Source organism: Sus scrofa, chromosome 10 (genome assembly GCF_054392235.1).
Source record: "Sus scrofa isolate SSC_HxYL_T2T_F1_AM1 chromosome 10, Sscrofa_HxYL_maternal_Yorkshire_Landrace_v2.0, whole genome shotgun sequence".
NCBI lineage: Eukaryota > Metazoa > Chordata > Mammalia > Artiodactyla > Suidae > Sus > Sus scrofa.
Genome location: NC_139392.1, coordinates 55,743,470 through 55,756,671, shown reverse-complemented (window position 1 = coordinate 55,756,671; position 13,202 = coordinate 55,743,470). Strand labels below are relative to the sequence as shown.

The window sequence follows — 13,202 nt, the reverse complement described above, 5'->3', positions numbered from 1 at the left end:
ACGGAAGCACTGTGGACCCTGAAAAATGCATTATTTCTAAAGGACATGACTCTTACAAGGGCCCAAACCTTTTGCCAGAGACTTGTGTGCTGTGACAACAAAGGCAGGTGGAAACGACACTGGACTCCATCTGCTGCTCTCTGCTTAAAACACATCAGCCCCTGAGTGGCGTGCACACAATGCTGACATACTCACAGGTCGTAGGAGAACTTTCTCTCAAGGTTGGTCTGATTCTTCTGAAACTGGAAGACATCCTGCTGCAGCCTGCCATAGTTCTTCTCTAGGGCCTTTAGCTGGTCTAAACCAGAGGAGGACACAAAATCACACAGGTTACCGGCATGGCCATCGTGATGACCACAGACACGTCAAAACCCACCCTGGGGAGCTCTGCCTAGCGGCTCAGCGGGTTAAGAAGCCGACTAGTATTCATGAGGATGTGGGTTTGATCCCTGGCCTCGCTCAGTGGGTTAAGGATCTGGCACTGATGTGAGCTGTGGTGTAGCTTGCAGACGCGGCTTGGATCCCATGTTGCTGTGGCTGTGGTGCAGGCCAGTAGCTGCAGCTCCGATGCCACCCCCAGCCTGGGAACTTCCATATGTTGCAGGTGCAGCTCTAAAAAGCAAACAAACAAACAAATCCTCCCTGGGAACAACACAGGCCGTGGCACGGAGAGAATGAGGGGAGAAAGGACAGGGCGCAGGGCCCCTCCCTGGGCATCACTCCATCCCAGACCCAGAAGATATGTGATCTGACCAGAACCAGCACCCAGATTCTTGTCCCACGTCCCCCCTAAATCTCCTTTCTGACCTCCAACCCTTACAAGGCATCAGGAGGTTCTATCCACCTGTTTCTCCCTTAGATGCCATAAACCCCGAACTTCCCCACAGGGTCACCCATGCCACTGTAGCATCTGCCCCCCAGCAGACTTATCATTCCGTCTGTGAAACACTGATTTCAATGTCTGGTCAGATGAGCAGCCACTCCTGGTGCACCCCCTGTCCTCGGCTACGGGGCTACTCTCCAGGACCCTTCTCCTGTCATTTACTCACAGCCCAGTTATCCTCCGAGGCCTCATGTACACTTAGTCACCCAACCCCCCTATCTGGGAAACAGCAGCTTTCTTTGAGGAAATGCACCAGCCCCATTGCTGCTGCCCCAGTGACTTGGCTTGTAAAAGCTCTGAAGATAAAAGCAGCAGCTCACTGACCAAGAACCAAGCTGTGGGTGGAAGGAAAAGCTGTCGCAAAGATGACACCAGAACAGGCAGAGGGCAGCAGCGAGGGCCCAGAACACAGCACTGGACAGATACCTGACAAAGTTCCTCTACTTTTTTAACTTTAAATTTTGTATATAATGTCAAACTTAGAAGAAAGTTGCAAACACGGTACCCCAAAAATTCCTACATACCTTTCCCCAAATTAGCCTCACAACTCTAGACCTACGTGGCTATCTGGAGCAGGGGCTAGGGGTGGGGCTGAGGGGGAATAAAATTAAAATGAAAAATTCAATGAACTGCTGATGCACGCAGCAACACGGATCCATCACAAAAGCGTTTATAGGACGAACTCAAAAAGACAAAACTGTAGGGCTGGAGAACTGGTGGCTGGTTGCCTGAAGCAGTGGGGTTGTGGAGGCAGGGGGACTTCCTGGATGATGGACACCGAGCTGTGTCTTGACTCTGGTGGTCTAGGGAGCTGCGTGTGTCAAAAAACACAGGAAGGTACATGAAAAAGGGTAAATAAACATTATTGTGTGTAAATCATACTTCAAAAAACCTAACTTTAAAAAAAAGATTTTGGGAGTTCCTGTCGTGGCGCAGTGGTTAACGAATCCGACTAGGAACCAGGAGGTTGCGGGTTCGGTCCCTGCCCTTGCTCAGTGGGTTAACGATCCGGTGTTGCCGTGAGCTGTGGTGTAGGTCGCAGATGCGGCTCGGATCCCGAGTTGCTGTGTCTCTGGCGTAGGCTGATGGCTACGGCTCCGATTAGACCCCTAGCCTGGGAATCTCCACATGCCACGGGAGCGGCCCAAGAAATAGCAAAAAAAAAAAAAAAAAAAAAAAAAGATTCTGGGAGTTCCAGAGTCGTGGCTCAGGGGAAACAAATCTGATTAGGATCCATGAGGACGCAGGTTCGATTCCTGGCCTCACTCGGTGGGTTAAGGATCCACCGTTGCAGTAAACTGAGGTGTAGGTTGCAGACTTGGCTCGGATCCAGCATTGCTGTGGCTCTGGCATAGGCCAGCGGCTACAGCTCCGATTAGACCCCTAGGCTGGGAACCTCCATATCCATAATCAAACCAAGCATGGGGCAGTAGAGTATTATTCAGCAATAAAAAGGAGCAAATTATTGATAGCTACAAGAGCATGGATGAATTTCAAAATAATTATGATGAGTGAGAGAAGCCAGAAGAAAAACAGAGTACGTTTGACTCCATGAATATAAAATTGTAAAAATTACAAACTAGAGGGACAGAAAGCAGACCAGACGGGGCCTGGGGAGGATTACCAAGGGGCACAGAAACTTCTTGGAGCGAAGGGTATGTTCACTGTGTTGACTTTTTTTTTCTTTTTTTAGGGTCACACCTGCAGCATAGGGAAGTTTCCAGGCTAGGGGTCGAACCTGAAATACAGCTGCCAGCTTACCCCACAGCCATAGCAACACCAGATCTGAGCCGCATCTGTGACTTACACCACAGCTCAGGGAAATGCCAGATCCTTAATCCGCTGAGCAGGGCCAGGGGTTGAACCCGCATCCTCACAGATGCTAACGCATGGTTCTTAACCTACTGAACCACAATGGGAACACCCATTGTATTGATGTGTTGATTTTGTGGTAGTTTCTTGAAGTGTAGGCTTATGTCAAATCTCGTCAAACTGTGCACTTTTTCTTCCATTTTTTGCTTTTCTGATTTAGGGCCGCCCCTGAGGCATATGGAGGTTCCCAGGCTAGGGATCGAATTAGAGCTATAGTTGCCCGCCTGTGCCAGAGCCATAGCAAATGCAGGATCTGAGCCGCGTCTGCGACCTACACCACAGTTCATGGCAATGCCAGATCCTTAACCCACCCACTGAGTGAGGCCAGGGACTGACCCTGCATCCTCATGGATGCTAATCAGATTTGTTTCTGCTGAGCCAGGGCAGGAACTCGAAACTGTGCACTCTAAATATGTGCAGTCTGCTGTACGTTCAATTACATCCGATAAAAGCTATTTAAAAAAACCAAGTATCTCAAAGGCTGCAGGCCGTATTCCCCACTTGAGGACTGACCAGCAAGCAGATCATCAGCTCTGAGAAAACCTGGAAAGTCCAGTTACCCATTTAACTTTGTGTACTCTGTGTTTCCCCTATAACTATTCTCAGAAACTGGTTTGGAAGTAGAATTCTAGACCAGTACTGTTGAATAGAACTATAATGCAAGTCACAAGCTAATTTAAATTTTTTTTTGCAAACACATTTTTTTAAAAAAGTAAATAAAAACAGATGTAATCAATTTTTAAAATGTATCTCATTAGGAGTTCCCGTCGTGGCTCAGTGGTTAATGAATCCGACTAGGAACCATGAGGTTGCGGGTTCGATCCCTGGCCTTGCTCAGTGGGTTAAGGATCCAGTGTTGCCGTGAGCTGTGGTATAGGCCAGCAGCTACAGCTCTGATTAGACCCCTAGCCTGGGAACCCCATATGCCGTGGGAGCAACCCTACAAAAGGCAGAAAGACAAAAAAATAAAATAAAATAAAATAATATATATCTCATTATATATTTTACATCAGCAGGTTAAGAATCCGGTGTTGTCACTGCAGCAGATTGGATAGCTACTGTGGTGCAGTAGCTGGACCAGGGAACTTCCACATGCCACAAGGGTGGCCAAATATATATATATTTCATTTAACAGATATAAAGTATTACCATGACAACACAGAATGAACACAATTATAAATATTTTATATTGTTTTTTTCATACTAAGTCTTTGAAACCTTGTGTGCATTTTACAATTACAGCATATCTCAATTCAGATGTGAAACGGGAACTGAGAATTCTTGATCTGAATTTAGATTTCATAAAATTCACAGTTAAAAAGAATATTGAGGAGTTCCCACTGTGGTGTAGCAGGTTAAGGATCTAGCATTGTCTCTGGAGTGGCTCAGTTCAATCCCCAGTATGGCACAGTAGGTTAAGGATCCAGTGTTGCTGTGGCTGTGATGTAGGTTGCAGGTGCAGCTCAAATCTGATCTCTGGCCCAGGACCCCATATGCTGCAACTGCAGCCAAAAAAAAAAAAAAAAAAGTATCTGACATACACAAGTTGTCTTAAAGACACTTAAGCTTACAAATAATGGCGTGAAATATCAGTTTTTAATTTAAATTGCTGAAAATTAAACAGAAATTAAAAATCCAGTTCTTCTATCCCATAAGCCACATCCCAAGTGTCCACCGGGCACGTGGGCTCCTGGCTACCATGCTGGACCAATCCGATTCTCAATGACCTTTCTGCCAACAGCACTGATGGAGTTTCCTCACTAGGGGTAAAGGTGAAAATGGGTCAGGTAAACAATCACAGTACCCAGTGCTCCTTTCACCAGGTTCGAAGGGCGCACAGGACCCTGCCGACCCCTGCAGTCACACCACCCAGAGGGGCTCACCCCATCGCTGCCACTGCAGCTGCTTTAAAGGGAACCCAAATCCTGACTGCCAAACTGAATGAGAGCAGCAAAGAAATGGGAATAAACTGGCCTGGTAATTTTTATATAAATTTCAATGAAGAAAAACTGAATTCAGGGTGACGCAAAGATCACATACACACACGTAAAACAGATCTCACACATATCATATATATTTCTTAATGCATCACAAAATGACAATCTGAATGCTCTACATAACAGCTCGCAGTGTACTCAGTAACATTTTTAAAAGGAAAAGTTCTTTAAAGAAACGTAGTAGGCAAAAAGAATAAACACACACGCACATGTAAAAGAGAGCACACACATATATTTCTTAATGAACCACAAAATGAAAATCTGCAGGCTCAACATAACAGCTTGCAGTGTACCCAGTAACTTTTTTAAAAGGGAAAGTTCTTTAAGGAAACATAGCAGGCAAAAAGAGTAAAGATTCCCCAATGATGCATGCCACCACCCATCACCAGATTTCAATAAGAGACCCTAGAGGGGACAGAGGAAAGGTGGGTCCTAACCTAACAGGCCTGACTCTAGTGGGAAGAGGGAGTGGAACTCACCTTGCAAGGTTCGGATGAGCCTCTCGCCTGTGGTGATGTTATTCACTAACACCGCCTGCAAGGAAGAGAAGCACAAGATGAAACAGGGGCAAACCTGACAATTTAGAGGCACCTAAGGAGAAAAGGGAGAAAAGGCTGGGAGCTGCCCCTCCCCCTCTCTGCAGCCTGGAAAGGAGCTGCATCTGGGTTGCAGCACCAGCCTGTAAGCTGATGAGGGCAGAGCCGGGCAGGCGGCCCCTCTGGCCTGGTTTCAGCTCCAGGGCATGCTCCCTTCCACCCCTGCCCTGCTGAAGCAGCAACTCGGGCCTTTCTGCGCAGAAGTCCAGGTACAGCCCCCTCTAGTCAGAGTCAAACTGAATTCAGGCTGGCTGGCGGGGAGGAGAGAAGCGGTCAGTGACCTCTCCACCCCAGAGGCCTCCTGATCCATTTTAACTTCCGACCTTCCTCCTTCTGTTCAGGGTCTGCAAGCTGGGCGCTGAAGGGGTGAACTTTCGGTCAGTTACACAGAGGTAGGAACACAGACCACAGAGGAGGAAGAAGGACACAGGACTCGGCCTAACAGCAAAAACAGCAAAAAGTAAGAAAAGTGAGGGTGGGGTTAAGTGTAACCAGGAGGCCATAGGCACAGAGTCACCCCCTGGGGCCCCTCTGGGTTCCCACATCTGAGCCCCGTCCCCCTTCATGCCAGCTGGATGAGGTGGGCCCAGTATGATCTCACTTTAGGGGACAGGAAACTGGGGCCCAGAAATGCAAGGCTTTAGAGAGTCAAGATCACGTGACTCTCTCAACACCAAACAGGCCAAGCCAGGGCTCAGGCCCCGCAGCCTGCCCCAGCTCTTCCTGATGTGTACTTGCCAAATTGGGATCTGAGCCCCAGCAGCACAGTGATGCTGTGACTATGCCCAGTGCTAAAGGCCATGAACACCTGAAGAAGAGGAGACCAGGGAGTTCCCGTCGTGGCTCAGTGATTAACGAATCCAACTAGGATCAATGAAGTTGTAGTTTCAATCCCTCGCCTCGCTCAGTGGGTTAAGGATCCAGCGTTGTCATGAGCTGTGGTGTAGGTCACAGACACGGCTCACATCTGGCGTGGCTGTGGCTGTGGTATAGGCTGGTGGCTACAGCTCTGATTGGACCCCCAGACTGGGAACCTCCACATGCCGTGGGTACAGCCCTAGAAGAGACAAAAAGACAAAAAAAAAAAAAAAAAAAAAAAAAAAAGAAGAGACCAGAACATTCTATTCCAGCACACACATTCTGAACACACACAGAGACACGAACTGGGCCAAAATGTGTAAGTTTCTTACTGCATCAGAGTCAACCAAGTTTTTGCAAAATACCACATACTTGATCAACCTGCTGGCTGTAACTTGGAAAGAGGCTTCTGTCCCATTCCTGGGTAACAGAGGACAATGACAACCATACCACCCCTCCCTCCTGTGCCGCCTTTTTCTCTCGGACCTCTCTGACGAGCCCTCACTCTTTTTTGGCCTGGACTGAGCTTTCTGGAGGAAGGTGTTTATGAATACAGGGGTGCCTGCCTAGAAATGAAATCTGGCCACACGAACCTGTTTTATTTCAGGGGGTCTGAGCACATGGAGCACTGCCTGGCACAACAGGAGAGAAGTCACAGCGATACTATCTGTACAGTTAGTTTCTCAGGGAGACACCATCCAGAAACATGTTTACAGATGCTCTACGGGGGCAGCTTCTGCTAAGCTCAGAAAAGGCTGGCAGTTCCCTTGTGGTGCAAAGGGTTAAGGATCCAGCAAAAAAAAAAAAAGAAAAGAAAGAAAAGGCTTTCACACATTCGATTAAAATGCAAAAGATCAGAGCTCCTGTTGTGGCTCAAGAGGTTAAGAACCCAACTAGTACCCATGAGGATACGGGTTCGATCCTTGGCCCCGCTCAGTGGGTTAAGGATCTGGCGTTGCTGTGAGCTGTGGTGTACTCCGTGCCTGGGAACTTCTATGTGCTGCAGGTGTGGCCCTGAAAAGGAAAGGAAAAAAAAAAAAAAAAAAAAGGCAAACGATCCTAAGACCAGCAGTCCAACTTAATATCCAAATACACCTGCACCCATGTTGACAGCAGCACTACTCACAACAGTCACGAGCTAAAGCAAACCAAGTGTCCCTCCAGGGAGGACTGGATAAAGGAATGGGGGCTTATACACACAGTGGGATAGTTTGTAGCCTTTACAAAGAAGGAATGTCACATGCTACAAAGCGGGTGGCCCTTGAGGACATCATGCTGAGCCAGTCACACAAGGCCAAGGACTGTATAATTCTACGCATATGCAGTGTCTAAAGCAGACAAAACCCATGAAAACAGGAAGTGGAAAGGTGGCTGCCACAGGGTGGGGGAGGGGAGGGGAACTAGTGTTTCGTGGCCACAGAGTCTCAGCGCTGAAAGAGGAAAGAATTCTAGACACGAGTTGCACCACAACGTGAATGTATTTTTATAACACTCCTAAACTGTCCTCTTAAACTTCCACCTTGCAAAACCACCTTCTCTCTGGACACTGGTGCTGAAACAAAACATTAAAAAGAAAAAGCACTCAAATGATTATATTCTGACTTTCTTGAAAACCAGCCATCTCCTGGGCTAATCATTTCTACGACAATCACTGCGACAGGCCTGCCCCTTCTCCACTCACTCCCCTTCGCCCCACCCAGTAAAAGCCATACTGGAGCTGGTAACTGCCTGGGAGTTTAGGAATTGGTGCAATTTGAAATATCTGAAGATATTTCTGTCTCCCACATGACTTGATCCTTCCAAAGAAAACATATTTTAGTTATCCGCCCCTTTCTACTCACCGATGCATGGAAAAACCGTCTGTGCTTAAGTAAATGAGAAAAAGATCATAAAATGCCATCAAGGGCTTTATACATGCAGTTTTATTTTTATTAAAAATTGTGTTGCCTCACTTTCAGGAAAACTATGAAAATGCTTCAGGCTTTTTGAGGAGGCTTAATATAAAGAAAAAAAACACCTGTATTAAACAAAGTAAGTTTTGGGGGGATTCAGTGTGCATTTGTTCACCCACTTATTCAGTCAACAAAGTATTCCTTAATACACATTATACATGAGTTATGATAAATATGATAGCCTTACGAGCCTGAGATTTTAGAATTTTTTTAACACTTCAACCTTTTTCTTTTGAAATTTTATGTATAGTCTTTGTATTCAGGGATGAAGAAAATTGCATTCCCTAAGGTAAGTCACTGCAGAATTTCTGGGGAATTGGGAAGAAATTTCAGTTGAGGGGTATTTGGCAATGTGTTCCTAGGAAAGCTCAAAGCTTTGATCTTTCTTCACATTTAACAATAGGAGAGGCGCAGACCATAAATATGTTTTAAAATCTTCCTATACGCTCTTACTCACGCCACCCCAAAAGTCTTCTCTCAGGTGCAAATACCATTTGCTGTTACATTCTTTTTTGCGGAGTGAGGGTCTTTTTAGAGCTGCACCTGCAGCATATGGAAGTTCCCAGGCTAGGAGCTGAATTGGCGCTGCAGCCACCAGCCTACACCAGAGCACCTGGCAACGCCAGATCCTTAACCCACTGAGTGAGGCCAGTGATCAAACCCACATCCTCTTGGATACCAGTTGGGTTCCTCGCTGAGTCACAGCGGAACTCCAGTGTTACGTTCTAGGATCTATTTAAAACAAATAGTTCTAGTTTCTCTGACCTCCAAGGCTAATTTCAGCTTCTCAGGGTACAACATGAAGCTTTTGTGTTTTGCACATATTTAGCTCAGTGAAGTAAAAAAATAAAGTTCTCCATGCCCTTACATTAAGCTTGACTAGAGACAGGACCTAGAGGAATTTACACTAACTTTACCTAGGTATTTCCTAGTTACACCCAAGTTAATTAACTTAAAAAATTAGTTTAAAGTGAACGATATATTGTAGTCTAAACAAGCCAGTTGATTTTCACATTTTGATGCAGAGTCACTCTGGGGTAGTTGTACTTCCTGCTGTGTATAAACTACCCCCAGGAACTCCCAGAGGTGGTCAAGGAGACAGTGTGTGCCACCAGAATTTAACTGGAAACTACACTCAGAAGACCTCAGGATAAATCATGAAAAACAAATTTATTGTAACCATTCTCTTCCAGGAAACAAGTGTATTTGATCAAACTATTTCTCCATCATATTCCTAGAAAATAAGCTCGATATTTCATAATTTGTTTCCCTTTGTAAAAATAATTTTTATTGAAGTATAACTGACTTACAATGATGTGTTAGTTTCAGTTATACTGCAAAGTGATTCACTTATACATATATACCTATTCGTTTACAAATTCTTTTTCACTATATGTTATCACATAATACTGAATATAGGGTCCCTGTTGTTTGCCTATTTCATGCATAAATTTTCTCTCATTCTGTGGGTTATCTTTTTATTTGTTTATGGTTTCTTATGCTCTGCTAATAAAATTTTTAACTTGGTTCCATTTACTCCTTTTTTTTTTTTTTGGTCTTTTTAGGGCCACACCCGAGGCATGTGGAGTTTCTGGCTAGGGGTCTAATCAGAGCTGTAGCCGCCGGCCTACACCAGAGCCACAGCAATGCAGGATCTGTGCCATGTCCGCGACCTACACCACAGCTCACTGTAACACCGGATCGTTAACCCACTGAGCAAGGGCAGGGATCAAACCTGCAACCTCATGGATCCTAGTCAGACTTGCTTCCTCTGTGCCACAACAGGAACTCCCCCATTTATTTATTTTTTTATTTTATTTTCATTACTCTAGCAGGTGGATCAAAAAAGATATTGCTGTGAAAAAGAGTATTCTGCCTATGTTTTCCCTCTGAGTTTTATAGTATCCAGTCTTACGTTTAGGCTTTTAACCCATTTCGAGTTTATTTCTGAATAGAGTGTTAGAGAGTGTTCTAAATTCATTCTTTTACATGTAGCTGTCCAGTTATAGTAGTGTGTATCTGTTAATCACAAATGCCCCAAGTTCTTGTCATGGCACAGTGGAAACAATCCGACTAGGAACCATGAGGTTGTGGGTTCAATCCCCGACCTTGTTCAGTGGGTTAACGATCCTGTGTTGCTGTGAGCTGTGGTATAGGTTGTAGACACAGCTTAGATCTGGCGTTGCTGTGGCTGTGGTGTAGGCTGGCAGCTGTACTTCCAATTCTGTCCGCAGCCTGGGAATCTCCATATGCCGTGGGTGTGGCCCTAAAAAAAAACAAAAACAAAAAAACAAAATTCCCACTTTACCCCCCCTTCTTTCGACTTCGGTAACCACAAGATTTATTTTGTAAACAAGTTCACTGGTACCCTCTATTTATTCTTTTATCTTTTGGTCGAGCTCACAGCAAGTGGAAGTGTCCAGGCCAGGGATCAAACCTGCACTACAGCAGTTACCTGAGCCACTGCAGTGATTATGCCAGATCTTTCACCCACTGCACCACAAGGGAACTCCTGTATCATCTTTTTAGACTCCACATGAAGGTGATATCATATGATATTTGTCGTCTGACTTCACTTAGTATGAGAATCTCTAGTTAATCCATGTTGCTGCAAATGGCATTATTTCATTCTTTTTATGGCTAAATAGTATTCCACTGTATGTATGCACCACATCTTTTTTATCCATTCACCTGCCGATGGGCATTTAGGTTGTTTACATGTCTTGGCTTTTGTCAGTAGTGCTGATATGAACACTGGGGTGCATGTATCCTTTTAAATTAGCGTCTTCTTTGGATATATAGCCAGGAGTGGGATTGCTGGGTCATATCCAGTAACTGTATTTCTAGTTTTTAAAGAAACATCCAAATTGTTCCACATAGGGGCAGCAGGAATTTACCTGCCATGGCTAGTACAAGGGTCCTTTTTCTCCACATATACTTCAGTGTTTATTTAATTTGTAGACATTTGATGATGACCACTCTCAGCAGTGAGGTACTACCACTATAGTTTTGATTTGCTTTTCTCTAATAATTAGCAATGTTCAGCAACTTTTCATGTGCCTGCTGCCTATCTGTAAGGCATTTTTGGAGAAATGTCTATTTTGGTCTTTTGCTCACCTTTTGATTGATTTGGGTTTTTTTTGTCTTTTTGCCATTTTCTTGGGCCACTCCCGCAGCATATGGAGGTTCCCAGGCTAGGGGTCCAATCAGAGCTGCAGCTGCTGGCCTACACCAGAGCCACAGCAATGCGGGATCCTAGTCAGATTCGTTAACCGCTGAGCCACAACAGGAACTCCACGATTTGTCTGTTTTTTTTTTTTTTGAAATTGGGTTGCATGCGCTGTTTGCATAATTTGGAAATTAATCCCTTCTCAGTTGCAAAGTTTGCAAATATGTCTTTACATTTTGTTTATGGTTTCTTTTGACAGGCAAAAGATTTACTTTGAATGAAGTCCCATTGGCTTATTTTTGCTTTTGCTTCCGTTGTTCTAGGAGACAGATCTAAAAAAATATTTCTACGATTTATGTCAGAGTGTTCTGCCTATGCTTTCCTCTAGGAGTTTTAAGGGTATCTGATCTTACATTTAAGTCTTTAATCCATTTTGAGTTTATTTTGGTATATGCTGTTAGAAAATGTTTTGTTTTCATTCTTTCATATGTAGTTGTCCAGTTTTTGCAACACCAGGTGTTGAAGAGACTTTTTCTCCATTATATAGTCTTGCCTTCTCTGTTGTAGATTAATTGACCATAGGCGCATGAGTGTATTTCTGGGCTTTCTGTCCTGTTCCATTGGTCTATGTGTCTGTTTTGGTGCCAGTACCATATTGTTTTGATGACTATAGCTTTATACTACAGTCTGAAGTCAGGGGGTCAGCTTCCTCCAGCTCCACTTTTCTTTCTGAAGATTGCTTTGGCTCTTCAGGGTCTTTTGTGTTTCCACACAGGTTTTAAAATTATTTGTTGCAATAGTGCGAAAGTGTCATTGCTAACTAGAAAGGCATTGCAATGAATCTATAGACCGACTTGGGTAACGTGGTCATTTTAATAATACTGATTCTTCCAATCCAAGAACATGGTTTATCTTCCCTTTGGTTTGTGTCATCTTCATTTCTTTCATCAGTGTTTACAGTTTTCAGAGTACAGGTCGTTGGCCTCCTTAGGTAGCTTTATTCCTAGATATTGTATCCTTTTTGATGTGAAGGTAAATGGGATTGTTTCCTTAATTTATCTTTCTGCAGTTCCATTGTTAGTGGATAGAAATGCAAAAGATTTCTTCATAGTAATTCTGTAACCTGTATATTCCCAAATTCATTTATGAGCTCTAGGAGTTTTCTGGTGGCATCTTTAGGATTCTGTGTATCGAATCATATCATCTGCAAAGAGTGACAGTTTTATTTGGTCTTTTCCAATTTGGATTCCATTTTTCCTTTAATTTGTTTTCCCTCGCTGGTTGCTGTGGCTAGGACTTCCAAAACTATGCTGAATAAAAGTGGTGAAGGTGGGCATTCTTGTCTTGCTCTTGATCTTCAAGGAAATGCTTTCAGGTTTTCACCATTGTAATTTCAGCTGTGGGTTTGTCATAAACAGCCTTTATTATTTTGAGATATATTCCCTCTATTCACACTTTCTGGAGAATTTTTATCATAAAAGGATGTTGAGTTTTATCAAAAGCTTTTTCTGCATCTGTTGAGATAATCATATGGTTTTTATTCTTCAATTTAATATGATGGAATACACTGATTTCTGGATATTGAAGAATCCTTACATTTGTGGGATAAATACCACTTGGTCATGGTATATGAGTCTTTTCATGTATTGTTGGAGTCAGTGGACTAGTATTTTCTTGAGGATTTCTGCATCTATGTTCATCAGTGATACTGACCTGTGATTCTCTTTTTTGTGATATCTTTGTCTGGTTTTGCTGTCATGATGATGGTGACCTCAGAGAATGAGTTCAGAAATGTCTCTTCCTCTGCAGTTTTCTGGAATAGTTTCAGAAGGACAATATTCACTGTTCTCTACATGTGGTAGAATTTGCCTGTGA

At 44.0% G+C, this 13,202-nt stretch overlaps 1 protein-coding gene across 9 annotated transcripts in view; it reads right to left on the bottom strand.

Annotated features, from left to right (window-relative positions):
- GOLM1 (golgi membrane protein 1) overlaps positions 1-13,202 on the bottom strand; it is a 101,330-nt gene that overhangs the window by 26,801 nt on the left and 61,327 nt on the right. For all 9 annotated transcript variants that reach the window (XR_014817739.1, XM_084979786.1, XM_084979787.1 and 6 more), the window contains exons 4-5: positions 5,232-5,286; positions 196-298 (exon numbers count right to left, since the gene is read on the bottom strand). Coding sequence is in view for 8 of the 9 variants with exons in the window: in XM_084979786.1 (XP_084835912.1) it covers positions 196-298; positions 5,232-5,286 (158 nt within the window). In the remaining variant the exon portion in view is untranslated. The remainder of the gene's footprint in view (positions 1-195; positions 299-5,231; positions 5,287-13,202) is intronic.